Genomic DNA, 19936 nt, shown 5'->3' on the forward strand with positions numbered 1-19936 from the left:
TAATGGGCCCCACAGTCCACCATACAGTGTAATGGCCCCACACAGTCCTCCATACAGTATAATGGGCCCCACATAGTGCTCCATACAGTATAATGGGCCCCACATAGTGCTCCATACAGTATAATGGGCCCCACATAGTGCTCCATACAGTATAATGGCCCCACATAGTTCTCCATACAGTATAATGGCCCCACATAGTCCTCCATGCAGTATAATGGCCCTTCCTAGTCCTCCATATAGTATAATGGTTCAACACACACATATATATATATGCACAAATTGCCTCTTCAGAGAATATATATATACACACACACACACATATATATATATATATATATATATATATATATATATATATATATATATATATATATATATATATATATATATATATATATGAATATGACAAGGGATGGAGTGAGCCTTCATTCCAACCACATCTTTTTATTTAAAAAAAACTAGGAACTATTTAAGATAAAAAAGAAGTCGCATTGTTTACAGCGGATTGTGCGGACGGATTTTAGTACTGGGACTGTGTCTCCATGGAAACAGTGCAGTTCCCCGTCCACTCAGCGCTGTTGCCATCGATGCTTCCGGCTTTCGATTGAGCGTACTGTGCAGCCTCTGCCTGCGCTCGGCCATCTCCCTCGGTCACTGCAGACGAGGTGTCATGGCGGCGCGCAGCGTGGATTCACGTGGTGTGTTCTATGAAGCCGTGCAGGCGGTGCTGGGGAGCTGGCCGGTGCTACAGGTGATACAGTTACTCACTGCTGGGCCTTTAACCCCTTACTGTGATCATATATGGTGTCAGGTTCAGAAGCAGGATGTCAGTGAGGGTGCAGTACATGGTATATTAGGGATGATCACACTAAAGACCCGGATTGCTAATGATTATCCTAATTACTATGGATCTAGAGCTCCTCATACACCTGATCTGCCCACGACTGTGAAGATCGGCTCTAATCATCTCTACGATACTTTTTTTTTTGCCTGTTAGTGGTAAATCAGCTCTTACTCGCGCCCGTGAATTGTTACTATAGGAGAACATATGTCCTGTAAAGTTTTGGATTGTTCATACATTGGACAGCGCGGTCTATATACTAGTGCGGAGATCAGGCTCATTGATCTGAATGGGGTGGATTCTGCAGGGAGCGAGCGGATGCTTCATTCAGATGAATGAGACCATTGCAGAATGTGTAACTGTTTGCAACAATCATGCCATAATAATAATAATATCTTTATTTTATATAGCACCAACATATTCCGCAGCACTTGACAATTCAGACACATTATCTGCACTGTCCCCAAGTTTACAAACAAGGCCACGTTCAGTATTTGGTCAGTATTTTCCATCAGTATTTGTAAGTCAAAACCAGGAGTGGGTGATAAATACAGAAGTGGTGACGTGTTTCTATTATACTTTTCCTCTGATTGTTCCACTCCTGGTTTTGGTTTACAAATACTGATGTAAAATATTGACCTCGTTCATATTCACAGGAAAGCAGAAGATCGGCCCCTTTGAGGCTAACCTTTGTATGGATCCTCAGTAGTTGCACAAAGCAAATCAATGTCATAAATTTGAAGACCAGCCTTAGTTTGGCATGTGAACAGGCCTGTATTTCTCTATTCTGTTGTTTGTGAAAATCAGACCGCACTCTGATGTCATCCAAGTGCAGTCTGATTTTTTTTCATGGACCCATTGACTTGCTTAGCTAATTTTGATCCAATCCTCGGATCAAAATTGGACATGTCTCCACAATTTTCCGCACACCTTTGGTCAGTGCAAACTTGAGTAACAATAACTTGTGCTCATCACTAATTGAGCCCCAAGTCCTCAACTCATTTGATCCAATAGTAAATTCTGAGCTAATTCCACATTACAGCAGCGGAATTGGACACATGGTACCTTATCTCTGTGCATTTTCCATTCATTCAGATAAAAGTGAGCTAAACCTGAGAATGATGTGCCGAAATACTATAATATTGGAAATTTGCTCTATCCAGATATTGTCCTGTACTGTAAGTGCGATAATCCTGGAAGAACCATGTCCATCCGACCTCTATATAGCACTTACTACACAGTTGACTCTTATTGTGAAGCTCAGTACATGGTGATTCACATCAATTCTGAGTTATAATGTATTTGGTAGTGGATATGTCTGACTGCGAATCTTGTTCTTTCCAGCTTCTATTGTTGTGAAAAGAGATGAGGTTCCTCTTATTGTAGCATTGGGTGGGCACCTCTGTGGTTAGATCCCACCAGATTAACATTTTTCACCTATCGGGAGGGAAGGTCTTAAATGTCTTTATCATGGAGGATAAAATATTGATTTTGCATGAAAAAAAAAATTACCTATCAACAAACCATTAAATTGTCAGACTTGCTTACCTTTAACATGGTTGTAGACATTATGTATGTGGCAGCAGATCCTGATTGTTTTTTTTTGGTGGCATCTTTAATTCCAGGCATCAAAATTTGTTGGTTCTACTGCCATATAAGAAAAAAGGCAGCCCCTCTGTGGGACACATTCCCGAACATGGGTGTCATATATCTAAGTGATTGTTACTTGCACCACCAAACTCTGGATGCAATGTGCAGCCCCTTATCTTCCATCGCATGGACGGTGAGCAGATATAGGCTCACTCTCTGAGAGCATTGTGTGGATGCCCCTAATTTGAGCTGCACTTGTTTCATTACAAATGCACTTTATATCTTTATATGCTGTGACGGGGGACACTTAACATGTGTAGTTGCTGCCACTTGTCGCCCATATGGTAAAGATCAGTGAATGGGACTGAGCTGCAATACCAGACACTGACCATAGTTAAGTGTGGCGCTGTTTCTGGAGAAAAAATGACTTTTCCCAATCCTGGAAAACTCCTCTAATTTCCAAAAATACTAATGACAGATTGCGGTCTTGCTTTACTCAGTTCCTTACTACTAGTGAGTGTAAGCACATTGCTCTTCTACTCCACTCACATATAATCAGGATCCCCCCCACCAATTAAAGGCCAAATCTAGGATACAGTACATCGGTGGGGGTGGCACTGTGCCAAGTAACGCCCCCAAAAAAGCTCCATTTTGTACATACATATTCTGCAGTATACATGACTGTAAATGTCAACATACTTAAAGGGGTTGTCCTCTTAACAACCTATATCACCTTTCCACAGGATAGATGACAAATTTATGATCGCTGGTAGGAGGGGGGTGCGACCTAAATGACCCCCATTGATCCCAAAAACTTGTTTTCAAAGTTTTGGCTGTGTGAATGAAACAGTAGTAAGCATGTGCGACCACTGCTCCATTCACTGTGTGTAAGACTAGTGGTCACACATGCTCAGTACCGCTTCATGCACATATAGGACTTTAATTCCCCCTATCTGTGCATCGGCGGGGGTCCCAGCAGTCCTCAGAGATTATATGCTGTGTATACTTGATAAGAATTGGTTATGGGAAACCCCTTTAAGGCTTGGAAAATTTATATTTATATGGCCAACTTTGCTCAGACAAGAGCTGAAGACCCCCTTCTAACCAATAGCTTTCACAGCCCGGGCAGGCTTGTATTGTGACATATGACTGTTCTCGATGGCGCTGGAAACCGGTACATGAGGTTTTGTGTGAGTCATCACCATTATCTCTTGCAAAGTTGCGGCCTATAATTTCACACTGTCTGCCGCTGACACATGGGAAACTGCTGAAACTGAAAAAACACTTGTCCGTTCACGTGGCGTTCATCCTGAAGACACATGACTTTTTGTGTGATATGTTCATTCTTTCTGTTGTCCATTGGGGGGTTCAAAACAAGCCAGTGTCATACGGAGAGGCAGTGCACTGTGTAGCAATTACTGTCCTTTATGTTGACAGATCGCGGTAGAGAATGGATTCGGAGGTCTTCATGTGCAGGAGAAGGCGCAGTGGATGGTGGGAGCGGTGCACGAGTATTTTCACACCAATTGTAAGTCTGCTCATGTGTATACCTTGTACATATAGTATGTGCTGTTAAAGTTGCCATTTATCTCTTTTCTTAAAGGGATAGTCCCTACATTTCTGACAGGTGAGATTCTCACTAGTATAGGGTATGTGGCCTTGTGTCAGCTGCTGCAAAACTTTATTATAGTCTATGGAACGGCCAAATGTAAAATCTGGGATCGCTGTAACAATATTAAAGGGCGACCGAATTGAGATCTGCAGCTGTTGTGGTGCTATATAAAGCGGCAGCAGCATCTGCGTCGTGTAAGGAACTTATGCCTGTAAGAGGGAGGAGGGATTCAGAGATTGAGGAGTGAGTGTAGGTCAAGGTGTTTGAGATTTCTGCGAGGGTGTACAGTTTGTGGAGTGGAGATTGTGCACGAGGAGAGGAGAGGAAAGAGAATGTGAGTAAGTTGGTGTTGGATAGAGGGAGAGGTGAGCTAGAGAGGTTGGATAGGGAACAGAGGCAGGTGAAGATGAGGTCTAGTATGTGGCCATCTTTGTGAGTGGCTGCGGCAGACCATTGAGCAAGACCGAAGGAGGAAGTGAGGGATAGAAGCTTAGAGACAGATGAGTGGGAAGTGTCAATGGGGATGTTGAAGTCGCCCTTGATGATAGTGAGGATGTCAGTGGAAAGGAAGTGAAGCAGCCAGGTGGTGAAGTTGTCTAAGAAGGTGGTGGCTGGTCCTGGGGGGCGGTAAACGACAGCTAGTTGGAAGTTAGAGGTCGAGTAGATGCTCACACAGTGCAACTTAAAAGAGGGGAGGGTAACGCAGGGTGGCAGTGAGATTGGGGAGAAGGAGCAGTTATCTGACAGGAGAAAACCATCTCCTCCACCATGCTTGCTGCTGGAGCTGGGGGTGTGATAAAGATGGAATCCACCATAAAAAAGTGCAGCTGGAGAGGCTGTCAGAAGGGGCGAGCCAGGTTTCTGTGATGCCGAGGAAGGAAAGTTTGTTACTGATGAAAAGATCATGAATGTAGGAGCGTTCCATAGAGTTACTCATTTATCATGCTGAGATTGCCCCTTTTAAATTAGGCTCAACATAATAATCCCATTATTTCTTGAGATTATAATTTTGCGTTTGTATTTTTTGTAAATGGCGTCCTTTCTAGAGGTGCTCCTCTATTTTGCCAGCTATAATCTTTCAAGCTAAAATTATGTTCCAAAAAGCCACAGAGCGCTCGCTTCCTTTTGGGCACCACCCGCCAAACTACAGGGGTATTTTTGGGTCCCTTGCTTCAGTGGCATCCCATCGGCACCCTACGATTGTGACACACGGGGGGGTATAATGGGCACCTGAATTGGTGCGCCACATAAATATCGCTATCAGAAATTGTCTTCTGCAGTGGTTACACAGCAGCAATAGGAGCTTAGCTCTAATCGCTGTTGTTAAAGGCAAATGCCGGCTGTATATGGAGCGGAGCCATCTGCACCTTCACCCGACGGATTACTGGGGTTGTCTAGGATTTGAAAAACATGGCTTCATTTTCTTCAGAAACTGCTTCACCCCCGACCATGGGTGGTGCGTGATTTTGCAACTCCGTTCCTTTCACTTGAATTGGGCTGAGCTGCAATATGAGACAAAACCCATGGACAGGAACGGCGCTGCCTCTAATAGAAAGCAGCCATGTTTTTCCCTTCACCCATGACAGCATACCTGAGAGAGGATCCGCCCTTCAAGGACAGGAAACCATCTGAAATAAAAGGGCGGCACCTCTCCCCTGCCTCAGTTGGTTTCCTGTCCTAGATGGGAATCCTCATGAAGTAATGAGGCTGCTGTGATGCTGAAGAATCTTACCCAGGCCTGCCCCGGCGCTGGAAGAGCGGGCTTTTGTCCGTGGCGCCGGCCTTCAAGTGCTGGTAGCGCCGTCCGCAGGTTCCCCGGGGACCTGTTGCGCAGGCGGTGCAGAGGTCCTGGGCTTTGGTACACCGCCGCGCCACCCTCCCCCTGCCGCCTATGTGACCTCAAGTGACCGCGGTCATGTGCCTCTGACGTCATGGTGCGGGGCACGCTGGGTAGGGCGTGCTTCGATGACGTCGGGTGCGGCGCCGGAGAAAAGATGGCAGCGCCCTGTATATAATGCCGGCCGGCATGGCAAAACGCTAGCGGCGTTTGCGCTGGGAAAACAGCTGACCCTGCCCATCTCCCTATATTAAGGAGCACCTGGGGTCAGAACGCTGCTCAAAGTCCTGACATAATGTGTGACATGGAGCAGCGCCGCTGTCGCCACGACCACAGTCTCTACCACCTTCATCATCACCTCCATCTGCTCGCCAGTCTAGAGGGTCCAGCGGAAGGAGCAGCAGTCGTCCCAATCAGAAGGGTAAAGATTCTCAGGACTCCACGGTCTCCAGGAGGGATGCGTCGCGTATCCTGAAACAGTCTTCAATTCCGGTATCCGCAGTGACTGGGTGAATGTCACTAGATATATTTGCTAATGGGACTCCTATTGTGTGTTTAAATCACCAGGGGAAACCCAGGAAAGTTACCGCCAAGAAGCGGAACAGGGAATGTGCGATATGCAAATGCCCACTAGTGATAGACTGGCAGAAAGAGCTCTGCTCAGACTGCATTCAGAAAACTATTTGTGAGGGTACCCCGGATTTTGCAGCTAGCCTCAGGTCTGTCATCAGATCGGAGGTAGAGGGTTCCCTTAAAACAATTTTTAGAAAAAGAAGAAAAATCCTATCTGATCCTCCTTCTGACTCTGACTCCTCTGTGTTATCGGATGGACAGTGTCGTAGTGGGGCCTCATCCTCTTCAGACAGAGATAGAGGGGGGAGATCATGCTTCCCTATAGAAGACACAGATAGATTGGTAAAGGCTGTCAGAACCACTATGGGGTTAAAGGAAGATAAATCTGTTAAGTCAAGACATCATGTTTGCAGGGTTAGAAGAAAAGCAAAAACGCACCTTCCCGGTGAACGCTAAGGTCCAGGCACTTATCAATAGACAATGGAGGAAGCCTGAGAAAGTAGGAGCCTTGCCTTCATCCTCAAAGAAGAAGTATCCCTTTGACCTAAATGACTCTGAAAACTGCGATTAGGTGCCAAAAATTGACGCTGCAGTGTCTAGATCATCAAAAAGATCGTCACTCCCTCTTGAAGACTCAGGGGTACTTAGAGACCCCTTAGACAAGAAGGCGGATACCTTTTTAAAGCATACTTGGGAATCCGCAGCAGGAGGTCTAAAGCCAGCCATGTACCGCTCTTTCCCTTATGATATGGTTACAGCAGTTGGAAGATCAGCTGAAAGATAAAAAGACCTCAAGGGAAAAAATTCTAGCCAACCTCCCCCTGTTACATGGTGCAGCTGCCTTCCTAGCAGATACCTCTGCTGACTGGCAGCTAGGTCGGCTGGTCTATCAAACTCGGCTAGATGAGCTCTGTGGCTCAAGGGTTGCCCTGGGGACTTACAATCAAAGTCTAGATTGTGTTCTTTCCCCTGTGACGGACAATTTCTCTTTGGCAAAAATTGGACGATGTCCTTGAGAAAGCGAGCGACAAAAAAGGAAGGTTCCCTGGGTTTTCGGCGTACGCCAGGAAGACCTATTTTCGAAGGGGGAAATTTAGTAGAGGTTGCCCCCCGGGAGAAAAAAGTGGGATTTTAAGAACAAGAAAGAGTCCAGATATATGTTTGGGGGTCCCTCTGCGGCCTCCCAAAAACCTCCACAATGACGCCAGGGCACAAGTTGGAGGGAGACTTACTCATTTTGTTCAGGCCTGGGAAAACATTTCCTCCAGTCCCTGGGTCCTCAACATAGTAAGAGATGGAATAAGGATTCAATTGCTTCAGCAGCCATACCGCTCGTTTGTGATCACTCCTGTAAGAAAATCCCCAGACGAACAGCTGGCCCTGGAATCGGAGATCTTGACCCTGCTGAATAAACGAGTGCTATGCGAAGTTCCGGTCAGTCAAAAAGGAAGGGGATTTTATTCCCCTCTCTTTCTAATAAAGAAAAGGACGGTTCATTCAGAACTATTATAAATCTAAAAGGCCTCAACCGATTTGTAGACAACCATACATTCAAAATGGAATCAATAAATTCAACAATAAAGCTTCTTTTTCACAATTGCTTTATGGCAGTGATAGATGTCAAAGACGCGTATTATCACGTCCCAATTCACCCAGGTCATCAAAAGTATCTAGGGGTTGCCCTTTACATCCAAGGGAGTTGCAGACACTTCCAGTTCCAAGCTCTTCCCTTCGGGTTGTCAATTGCTCCAAGGGTATTCACCAAGCTGATAGCCGAGATGACAGCCTTTCTCCGCATTCAGAATACAGTCATAATACCATATCTGGACGACTTCCTTATAGTGGGGAATTCAGAGATCCACTGTATTTCACAACTGAATCAAGTCATGGCTGTTTTGCAGAACTTAGGCTGGATGGTCAATACCGAAAAATCGAGGCTAGAACCCGCAAGGGTCCAGGCCTTTCTGGGGTTTACTCTAAACTCCGAGTGTCAGACTTGTCTTCTACCCGACAGCAAAATAGACAAAGTCACAAATTTGGTGTCAGCTGCCATACACACCCCAGACATGTCCTTAAGGAAGGCTATGTCCATGCTAGGTACTCTAACATCATGCATTCCGGCGGTCTAGTGGGCCCAATTTCACACAAGAAACCTTCAGTGGGAAATCTTGTCAGCACAAAGATTGTTAAAAGGGTATTTAGAAGGAAAGGTACATCTCTCCTTGCGAACCAGGAACGCCCTCTTGTGGTGGACAGACAGGTCAAATTTATCTTTGGGGGTCCAGTGGGACACACCAGTACAAAACATCATCACGACCGACACAAGCAACTCAGGGTGGGGCGCACACCTAGAAAATCACATAATTCAAGGCTCTTGGTCATTCCTAGAGAAAAAGGGGTCGTCAAATCTAAAAGAGCTATGGGCAATGAGGAATGCTTTAGAAGGCATCCTCCCTTTTACTCCTGGGTCGTCATGTTCGGGTTATGTCGGACAACAGAACCACTGTGGCCTACATAAACCACCAGGGGGGAACAAGATCTCATTCTCTTCTGGAAGCAGTAGGCAGGCTTTTTCAAATAGCGGAGCAAAATCTTCTATCCCTTACAGCCCACATATACGAGGCACCGAAAACACGAGAACAGACTTCCTAAGCTGCAACAAGTTGAGACAAGGGGAATGGGTCCTGAATCCCAGAATATTCCATCAGATAGTACAGCTGTGGGGTCTACCAGAGGTGTTTTTGTCGGTGAACAAATCTAACAGGAAAGTGGAGAAGTTCTGCTCACTAGACCCAAGGGGAAACCCATTGGCAATAGATGCTCTCCAGATTCCTTGGAGCTTCAAGTTGGCGTATGCCTTCCCTCCAATAACTATGATACCTCTGGTAGTGAGGAAGATCAGGAAGGATCAAGCGCGAGTAATTCTCATAGCCCCCTTCTGGCCAAAGAGACCATGGTTCTCCCTTTTGAGGATGATGTCACGATCAGACCCATGGATCCTACCAGAGACCCCAGACTTTCTAGCTCAGGGACCAATATTCCACTTTCAAGTGAAGGGTTTCCACCTAGCAGCATGGAATTTGAGAGGGCAATATTGAGGGGCAAAGGTTTTTCATCAGGTTTAGTGTCTACTCTATTAAAAAGTAGAAAGCCCATAACCACCAAAATCTATGATAGAACATGGAGAAAATTTTTAGATGTCCTAGGAAAGCCATTAAGCCAAAAACCTCCAATTAATTCCATCTTGGAGTTCTTAAAGAAAGGGTTTGAGTTAGGTCTGGCTACCAGTACACTTAAGGTCCAGGTTTCTGCCTTGGGTGCGCTATATAACCATAACCTCGCAGCCAATAAATGGATTACAAGGTTCATTAAATCTTGTGGTAGATCTAGGCAAGTCTCAATACCCAAAGTTCCTCTATGGAACCTAAATTTAGTACTTGACGCCTTAACTATGGAACCCTTTGAACCAGTTCAGGAGCTGTCTGCAAAATACATAACTCTCAAAACAATTATTTTGGTAGCTTTAACATCAGCCTGTAGAGTAAGTGATTTGCAGGCCCTATCCATAAATCCTCCATATACACAAATATTTGAGGAAAGAATAGTATTGAGGCCTGATCCAGCCTACCTTCCTAAGGTTGCGCTCAAGTTTCATAGATCTCAGGAAATTGTTCTGCCCTCCTTTTGTAGCAGCCCAAAGACCCTAGGGGAGCAAAAGTTTCATAACCTTGACGTTAGAAGGGCTCTATTACAATACATAAAGGTAACTAGCCAGTGGAGACGTAGCCAATCCCTGTTCTTAGCCTTCCAGGGGAGTAGGAAGGGTTATGGGGTGACAAAAGCAACTATAGCCAGATGGATTAGGGAGGCCATTTGCTTAGCCTACTCGACTAGTAACACCCTGATCTCTGATGGCATCAAGGCTCACTTCACCAGGGCCATGGCTACCTCCTGGGCAGAGAAGGCAGAGGTATCGATAGATCAGATCTGTAAGGCCGCTACATGGTCATCACCATCTACCTTTTTCAAACACTACCGTTTGGATCGATCCTGCCTATCTGAGTTAACCTTTGGTAGGAGGGTGCTGCAAGCGGTGGTCCCTCCCTAAGGTGTTTTTCTTCAAAATTCTCTCAGGTATGCTGTCATGAGTGAAAGGAAAACACCAAGGTTACTTACTGGTAGCTGGTTTTTCCAGAACCCATAACAGCACCTGTATATCCCCCCTTCTTTCTCACCATATGGGTGTGTACTTTTGTTGGGTGTTGTTTGATGTGGTATTTTGTATATAACTCTTTTTTTATGGAGGTCCTCTCAATGCTCTGTAACCAACTGAAGCGGGGGAGAGGTGCCACCCTTTTATTTCAGATGGTTTCCTGTTATTGAAGGGCGGATCCTCTCTCTGGTGTGCTGTCATGGGTTCTGGAAAAACCGACTGCTGGTAAGTAACCTTGGTGTTTTGTAATCCTGGACAGCCCCATTAAATGATGAGCAGGGCTGCAGCTGTGAATGGGCTCATTCAGAACAGTTCACCCTTGTGCACTCAGAGTACTAAGTAAGCTCTGTGGGACTCTGAGTTTAAAGCGCCTTTATGGAAGGCCTATTGCTAAACAGAACTGTGTGTATGTGCCCTAAAGAAATATCAGCAGCAGCTTGCTGACTGTTTCCAGCTTGCTATAAAAAGGTTATATATGCAACATTTATGATGGAGTATCCTTCATATAATGCCATTGTCTTTCTGCAGCGGACTTGGAGCAGTACGAGGTGGAGGACACCCTGCAAAGCATATTGAATGATGAGTTTGACACCATGGTGGAGGATGGAAGTTTACCTATGGTATGGATATTTGGGGGTCAGGGGTCTCAACAACTCTCAGGAACAGAGATCACAGTTTATTTATCTTGGATATAAATTTTTAGGCTTCCTTAAAGGAACACTGCAGACAAAGCGTATACATTGTGTATTGTCTGGTTCAGGCTGAGGGGTCGGAGAATGCCCCATGGACAAGAGCACAAGGACCATCCCTGCTCACTTTACTACATAATTGGATAAAATTTTTGGAAGATCTTTTTGGGGCTCAAATGCTGTTGAAAGAGGTTTATAGAGCTAAATTCTGCTGACTGTTTCCTTTTAGCCGCTCCCCACACTACCCTGTATAATGGAGCAGGTTCAGGAGCTGATCCTACTTTATACAGGGTAGGTGATGGTTGTGTTTTACAGCCGGCACCTGACTGTAATTACTCTCAGAGCTTTCTCTGATCGCTGCTATTTAACCATTTAGATGCCTCTGTCAATCATTGACAATAGTATTTAAATGGTTATTTAATTTCTTGTTGCTGATGTGTTACCCTGGGGCCTTCTGAAGACCCCCCCATCTCTGCCATCTTGGTACACCTATAAAGACCAGCTGGAAACTCTGCGCGCCAGCGAGGATCTTTTTTTTTTTTTTTTTTTTTAAGTAGAATTAAAAAATGTAGTAAATTAAAAACTTTTTTTTCATCAGAAAATAAACTTCTTTGAAATTTTCCCCCCAATTTTCAGTACATTATATTGTAAAGTGAATGGCGTCATTGAAAACTACAAGTTGTCCTGCAAAAAATCAGGCCCTCATATGGCGACGGGAACATAAAGTTATGCCTCTTGGGTTAATCATTTTAAAGCAGTTTGTAGTCAGTGAATGGCAATGTGCTTGTTATATCCCAGGGGCCGAGAGACCACCCCAGATTGCATTCGTTTTCCCAGAATATAAAGTCCCTTGTTGTTCCATTCATTGACAGCCAGCGTCATCTGTGATCGGTGAGGATCCGCAGCAGGAAGGTAAAGGCTTGTGTAACTCCATTGCACAATAATCAACCTTAGCTTCCCCAGAATCCTCCAGGGTACAGAAGGGGTTACCTAAGGCTCCCGTCAGACTGGTATGGGAAGGTTCGCGTGGGAGTCTTTCTGTTTCTATATTCGGCTAACATCTGGGGCCTCTCCCTACAGGAGCCGTCACCTATTGTTGGTGACCATATGTTTTCTTGGCTGGGAACCTGAGGACACGTTTATACTGATTTTTTTTTTTTTGCAAATTGTTCATTTTGCCCCTGAATGCAAAAATAACGTTCTAAATAGCCTGAAAAAAATGCTTCACAGGTTAGGCCACCAGAGGGAGCCCTTCTGTTCAGCTTGTCCAATGCCTATAGTCAAGTGTAATCAGTGTCTAATAGCAGAGACACTCAGACAGATTACAGGAAGTGGGGGCGGGTCTTTATCTCTCTACAGGAAGTGGGGACGGGTCTTTATCTCTCTACAGGAAGTGGGGGAGGGTCTTTATCTCTCTACAGGAAGTGGGGGCGGGTCTTTATCTCTTTACAGGAAGTGGGGGCGGGTCTTTATCTCTCTACAGGAAGTGGGACGGGTCTTTATCTCTCTACAGGAAGTGGGGGCGGGTCTTTATCTCTCTACAGGAAGTGGGGACGGGTCTTTATCTCTCTACAGGAAGTGGGGGAGGGTCTTTATCTCTCTACAGGAAGTGGGGGCGGGTCTTTATCTCTTTACAGGAAGTGGGGCGGGTCTTTATCTCTCTACAGGAAGTGGGACGGGTCTTTATCTCTCTACAGGAAGTGGGGGCGGGTCTTTATCTCTCTACAGGAAGTGGGGGCGGGTCTTTATCTCTCTACAGGAAGTGGGGGCGGGTCTTTATATCTCTACAGGAAGTGGGGGCGGGTCTTTATATCTCTACAGGAAGTGGGGGCGGGTCTTTATATCGCTACAGGAAGTGGGGGCGGGTCTGTATATCTCTACAGGAAGTGGGGGCGGGTCTTTATATCTCTACAGGAAGTGGGGGCGGGTCTTTATATCTCTACAGGAAGTGGGGGCGGGTCTTTTTCTCTACAGGAAGGGGGGCGGGTCTTTTTCTCTCTACAGGAAGGGGGGGCGGGTCTTTGTCTCTACAGGAAGTTTTGGGAGTCTTTATCTCTACAGGAAGTGTGGTGCGGGGGTCTTTGTCTCTACAGGAAGTGGGGGGGTCTTTGTCTCTACAGGAAGTGTGGGGGGGTCTTTGTCTCTACAGGAAGGAAGTTTTGTGAGTCTTTGTCTCTACAGGAAGTGTGTGGGTGGCTCTTTGTCTTTACAGGAAGTGTGTGGGGGGGTCTTTGTCTTTACAGGAAGTGTGTGGGGGGGTCTTTGTCTTTACAGGAAGTGTGTGGGGGGCTCTTTGTCTCTACAGGAAGTGTGGGGGGGGTCTTTGTCTCTACAGGAAGTGTGGGGGGGTCTTTGTCGCTACAGGAAGTGTGGGGGGGTCTTTGTCGCTACAGGAAGTGTGGCGGGGGGTCATGGTCTCTACAGGAAGTGTGTGGGGTCTGTCTCTACAGGAAGTGTCGGGTGTCTTTGTCTCTACAGGAAGTGTGGGGGGGTCTTTTTCTCTACATGAAGTGTGGTGGGGGAGTCTTTGTCTCTACAGGAAGTTTTGGGAGTCTTTGTCTCTACAGGAAGTGTGGTGGGGTGTCTTTGTCTCTACAGGAAGTGGGGGGGTCTTTGTCTCTACAGGAAGTGTGGGGTGGGGTCTTTGTCTCTACAGGAAGTGTGGGGTGGGGTCTTTGTCTCTACAGGAAGTGTGGGGTGGGGTCTTTGTCTCTACAGGAAGTGGGGGGGGGTCTTTGTCTCTACAGGAAGTGGGGGGGTCTTTGTCTCTACAGGAAGTGGGGGGGGGTCCTTTGTCGCTACAGGAAGTGTGGGGGTCTTTGTCGCTACAGGAAGTGTGGGGGGGTCTTTGTCGCTACAGGAAGTGTGGGGGGGGGTCTTTGTCGCTACAGGAAGTGTGGCGGGGGGTCTTTGTCGCTACAGGAAGTGTGGCGGGGGGTCATGGTCTCTACAGGAAGTGTGGGGGGGGTCTTTGTCCCTACAGGAAGTGTGGGGGGGGTATTTGTCTCTACAGGAAGTGTGGGGGGGTATTTGTCTCTACAGGAAGTGTGTGGGGGGTCTTTGTCTCTACAGGAAGTGTGGGGGAGTCATGGTCTCTACAGGAAGTGTGGGGGAGTCATGGTCTCTACAGGAAGTGTGGGGGGGGTCATGGTCTCTACAGGAAGTGTGGGGGGGGTCATGGTCTCTACAGGAAGTGTGGGGGCGGGTCTTTATCTCTCTACAGGAAGTGGGGGCGGGTCTTTATCTCTCTACAGGAAGTGGGGGCGGGTCTTTATCTCTCTACAGGAAGTGGGGGCGGGTCTTTATCTCTCTACAGGAAGTGGGGGCGGGTCTTTATCTCTCTACAGGAAGTGGGGGCGGGTCTTTATCTCTCTACAGGAAGTGGGGGCGGGTCTTTATCTCTCTACAGGAAGTGGGGGCGGGTCTTTATCTCTCTACAGGAAGTGGGGGTGGGTCTTTATCTCTACAGGAAGTGGGGGCGGGTCTTTATCTCTCTACAGGAAGTGGGGGTGGGTCTTTATCTCTCTACAGGAAGTGGGGGCGGGTCTTTATCTCTCTACAGGAAGTGGGGGCGGGTCTTTATCTCTCTACAGGAAGTGGGGGCGGGTCTTTATCTCTCTACAGGAAGTGGGGGCGGGTCTTTATCTCTCTACAGGAAGTGAGGTGGGTCTTTATCTCTCTACAGGAAGTGAGGCTGGTCTTTATCTCTCTACAGGAAGTGAGGTGGGTCTTTATCTCTACAGGAAGTGAGGCTGGTCTTTTTCGCTCTACAGGAAGGGGGGCGGGTCTTTATCTTTCTACAGGAATTGGGGCTGGTCTTTTTCGCTCTACAGGAAGGGGGGCGGGTCTTTATCTCTCTACAGGAAGTGGGGCTGGTCTTTTTCTCTACAGGAAGGGGGGCGGGTCTTTTTCTCTCTACAGGAAGGGGGGGCGGGTCTTTGTCTCTACAGGAAGTTTTGGGAGTCTTTGTCTCTACAGGAAGTGTGGTGCGGGGGTCTTTGTCTCTACAGGAAGTGGGGGGGTCTTTGTCTCTACAGGAAGTGTGGGGGGGTCTTTGTCTCTACAGGAAGGAAGTTTTGTGAGTCTTTGTCTCTACAGGAAGTGTGTGGGGGGGTCTTTGTCTTTACAGGAAGTGTGTGGGGGGGTCTTTGTCTTTACAGGAAGTGTGTGGGGGGCTCTTTGTCTCTACAGGAAGTGTGGGGGGGTCTTTGTCTCTACAGGAAGTGTGGGGGGGGTCTTTGTCTCTACAGGAAGTGTGGGGGGGGTCTTTGTCTCTACAGGAAGTGTGGGGGGGTCTTTGTTGCTACAGGAAGTGTGGGGGGGTCTTTGTCGCTACAGGAAGTGTGGCGGGGGGTCATGGTCTCTACAGGAAGTGTGTGGGGTCTGTCTCTACAGGAAGTGTCGGGTGTCTTTGTCTCTACAGGAAGTGTGGTGGGGGAGTCTTTGTCTCTACAGGAAGTTTTGGGAGTCTTTGTCTCTACAGGAAGTGTGGTGGGGTGTCTTTGTCTCTACAGGAAGTGTGGGGCGGGGTCTTTGTCTCTACAGGAAGTGGGGGGGGTCTTTGTCTCTACAGGAAGTGGGGGGGGGTCTTTGTCTCTACAGGAAGTGGGGGGGGTCTTTGTCTCTACAGGAAGTGGGGGGGTCTTTGTCTCTACAGGAAGTGGGGGGGTCCTTTGTCGCTACAGGAAGTGTGGGGGTCTTTGTCGCTACAGGAAGTGTGTGGGGGGGTCTTTGTCGCTACAGGAAGTGTGGGGGGGGGTCTTTGTCGCTACAGGAAGTGTGGGGGGGGTCTTTGTCGCTACAGGAAGTGTGGCGGGGGGTCTTTGTCGCTACAGGAAGTGTGGCGGGGGGTCATGGTCTCTACAGGAAGTGTGGGGGGAGGGGTCTTTGTCCCTACAGGAAGTGTGGGGGGGGTATTTGTCTCTACAGGAAGTGTGGGGGGGTATTTGTCTCTACAGGAAGTGTGTGGGGGGTCTTTGTCTCTACAGGAAGTGTGGGGGAGTCATGGTCTCTACAGGAAGTGTGTGGGGGGGTCATGGTCTCTACAGGAAGTGTGGGGGGGTCATGGTCTCTACAGGAAGTGTGGGGGGGGGGTCATGGTCTCTACAGGAAGTGTGGGGTGGTCTTTGTCTCTACAGGAAGTGTGGGGGGGGGTCATGGTCTCTACAGGAAGTGTGGGGGGGTCTTTGTCTCTACAGGAAGTGCAGGTAGTTTTGTCTTTCTGCAGGAATTGGTGGACGGGTATTTGTCTGTGAAGGAGAAGTGGTCCTTGTCGCTAAACCCCTGCTCTTCTGTTTATCACATGCCATACAGAGACCACTTCCAGGTTAGGGCAGGCAACACTTTGGGCAATGGCAGGAGCAATACATACTAGGAAGTAAGGGAAAGGTAGTTCCTGCACATATAGTGTCAACAGAATGCTGATAGGGGAAGCACCCACTGAATTTGATGAAATACAGGAACAAGTTACAGAACATGAGTCATGATTAGTTTTTGGACATATTGTAATGATATAGGCACCAAAAGTATTAATTTGTCTTTGTGAAAGGACACTTGTGTTTTAAAGAGCCCCCAATATCACAGTTCTTGTATCATGACCCAGCCCTAAGGCCTTGCACTTGACATTTACAGTTTTGCCTGAGGTGTTCCTTTTAAATAGCTTCCACTAATCCAACACTTCTGCTTCATCATGTACTGTAGATTTCAGACTATCAGGTATTGCCGGATTAAGAGACTTTCATTGTATATTGCTTGTGTTGAGACCTGTGTCATTCCCCAGATTGCCCAGCAGCTCTGCATGTTCTACTCCCAGTGCCGGCATGGAGACACCGTCAGCGTGAAGGAGAAAATCGCTCAACTGGCTCTGAAGACATATAACGTGAAGGTGAACGTGCAAGAAGTGAGAGGCGAGGAGGGGAGCGGCACCGACCAGGACGAGGAGGTACCAACCCAGAGAGAACATATATTGTGCTCTACTGACAGCAAGCAGAGATCTTTTTATTTTTTCTTAATGAAGAACTGAAATACAAAGCAAGAGGTTTTTTTTTAATTCAGTATCATGTATAAATATACTGTATATAGCGGTGTTATCAGTCATTGTGCAGGAGGGGGAGGAGGTGAGCTGTGACATCACCTACTGTGAATGGAGGATCTGTGTTATCTGCTGTATATAGAGGTGTTATCAGTCATTGTACAGGAGGAGGTGAGCTGTGACATCACATATAGTGAATGGTGGATCCTTTGTTATCTGCTGTATATAGAGGTGTTATCAGTCATTGTACAGGAGGAGGTGAGCTGTGACATCACTTATTGTGTGTGGTGGATCCTGTGTTATCTGCTGTATATAGAGGTGTTATCAGTCATTGTACAGGAGGGGGAGGAGGTGAGCTGTGACATCACCTATTGTGAATGATGGATCCCTTATCTGCTGTATATAGAGGTGTTATCAGTCTTTGTAATCCTGTCTGTGATGATAATGAGAGAGCTGAAAATTCTTCTGTACAATACAGGAAGCATGGTGTGTAGCACAGGCCTGGCGGCCAGTCTAAAAATGTTTTTTTTTTATTTAGATTTACATTTCCCCATATGCTCAGTTCATTGTAAAAACAAACAAATAAACTTTTTTTTACTTACCTTCCCCAGGTACAGTGCTGTGTCTCCACTACTACCCTGGTTTCCATTGTTTGGTTGCAGCGGTGACGTCATGTCGACATTGCTGCAGCCAATCAATCAGCCCCGTGGATCGTTCGTTCTACTTCGGCAGAGCCGTTGGGGCATACATCCAAAATCCCCCGCAAAATCGGGTCCGGACGTATGTGCTGACGAGGGCCACAGACTGCAATGGTGACGGCACAGCGAACGTTTGCAATAATCTAATCTCTGAACGTCCCTCTGGGTGACCCCAGTAACAAGTTGTTGGTTGCCCTTCAGCGCCCCCACAGGAGAAGTGAACCATTACACCTTTTTCTATTGAAACAGTGGGCTGACCATGCAATGTATGGAAATACTGGGTCCTCCAGAGACTTTATTTTATTTTTTTTCAAGCTTCCTTGGGAGGGTGTCTCTTTATTAACTCTTTAATTCCCTAATAGGGGCAATGAATTTTGTAAGCCCGACCGCCCCCTTTTTTAATTCGGGCTGTGACTAATGCCTTGCCGTGGTAGCATCATCATTACCGTATCAGCGACTCACATCTGCAGGGCTGGTGCTACACGCTTCTCGAGTAATGAATGCCTTTGTCTCTGGGCAATGGTGAGGCACGTGCGACTGATGGCAACAGGCCGTGATAAATCATATCCTCTGTTACAGGCAATGGATTGCGAGACGAGTGTAACTACTACTCCCACAGCAACTACTTCTACTGCATCCAGCGAGCAACCGGAGGAAGAGGAACCGGAGGCCGATGGCTGGACAGTGGTGCACAGGAAAAAGAAGTGAGCTGGACTGTTTCACCAGCGTTTCCATAATTGTAACACAAGGTGGCAGCATATTACCAAGCACAATGAACCTTGTCTCTGCTGTATATCCTGGAAAGACTCGGGGCAGGAGGAACCATCAGGACACAACAGACCCCATCATGAATTTCCTGCGGGCACAGACTGAGTTTGTCATTCTCAAATACACCCGTAACGGTGATCACCAAAATGGACCGTTATATGGCCATGGCTACTGTACACCACCACCATGGCACCCGGGGGGCTCATGTATGACCGATCTGAGCAGGTGCCCATTTTTTACCAGTCTATTTAATTTATCAGGAGACATTTTAACAATTTTTGTGTGGATTTTTTTTTTTTTAACTCATTAATGCATTACAGGGTTTTGAAAGTATTTTCCATTATAAGTTCTACTTGTTTTATGCTTCACGCTAGCGCCACTCTTGTCAGTGGGCTGAGTCGGGTATTGCAGCTCAACTTCTGTCACTTCCTTTTTCCCTTCCCATCTTTCACCATGCGTTTCACAGGGGAGCGGGATCGGGAGCGGAGCCCATACCTTACACGGCTGGTGCCAGCTGCGTTATACAGCCCACACCAGCCTCTAACATAATATTGAATCACCCCCACCTCTATTATTTACAATACAGTAAAAAAAAACACCATGTTTTCAAAAGTCAGATCTATGAAAATATCAAATTAAATAACCCATGCGAAAAAAAAAAAAATTGCTATTTTTCGCACAACACATCTCCCCCGAAAACTGCAATACAAAGCAATTAAAACTTTGTATGTACCCTGAAATGATACCAATAAAAACTACAGCTCGGCACGCAAAAAAACAAGCCCTCGTACTGCCATGTGGACTGGAAGATAAAAAAGTCATGGCTCTCCAAAAAGAGTAAGAAAAAAATATATGAAAGTGCAAGAATTAAAATTGGAATGTCACTAAGGGGTTAAAGGGGCTATTGCACGAAAAATCTTACCGTTGATCATGTGAATAGTATATCAGTATATAGGTCTCGGTGATTGCTGGGACCGCCACGATCACTAGAACGCGGGTCCTTAAGCTTTCTGCTCCATTGGATGGAGGGTTCACCCAGCCGCTCCATTCAAAGTCTATGGGACTGACAGAGATGACCAAGAAC

The 19936-nt window shown here is 46.7% G+C and overlaps 1 protein-coding gene across 1 annotated transcript; it reads left to right on the forward strand.

Moving 5' to 3' along the window:
- The first annotated feature begins 596 nt into the window (after nt 1-596).
- On the forward strand, nt 597-19215 carry TSR2 (TSR2 ribosome maturation factor). Its single transcript, XM_073640041.1, has 5 exons — nt 597-751; nt 3869-3959; nt 11195-11286; nt 17135-17296; nt 18664-19215. Exons 1-5 carry the CDS (start codon nt 671-673, stop codon nt 18790-18792), a joined length of 555 nt encoding a protein of 184 aa, XP_073496142.1. The 5' UTR covers nt 597-670; the 3' UTR covers nt 18793-19215.
- Nucleotides 19216-19936: the final 721 nt, after the last annotated feature.

This window comes from Phyllobates terribilis, unplaced genomic scaffold (assembly GCF_046119375.1).
Source record: "Phyllobates terribilis strain yellow unplaced genomic scaffold, ASM4611937v1 Scaffold_7__3_contigs__length_470593459, whole genome shotgun sequence".
Lineage (NCBI taxonomy): Eukaryota > Metazoa > Chordata > Amphibia > Anura > Dendrobatidae > Phyllobates > Phyllobates terribilis.

Bases quoted from the DNA above. Each gene is read 5' to 3' on its own strand.
- TSR2 (XM_073640041.1), top strand. From the start codon at position 671: ATGGCGGCGCGCAGCGTGGATTCACGTGGTGTGTTCTATGAAGCCGTG. The intron at 3,960-11,194 runs GTAAGTCTGCTC...GTCTTTCTGCAG, and splicing joins CGAGTATTTTCACACCAATT to CGGACTTGGAGCAGTACGAG. The intron at 17,297-18,663 runs GTACCAACCCAG...CCTCTGTTACAG, and splicing joins GCACCGACCAGGACGAGGAG to GCAATGGATTGCGAGACGAG.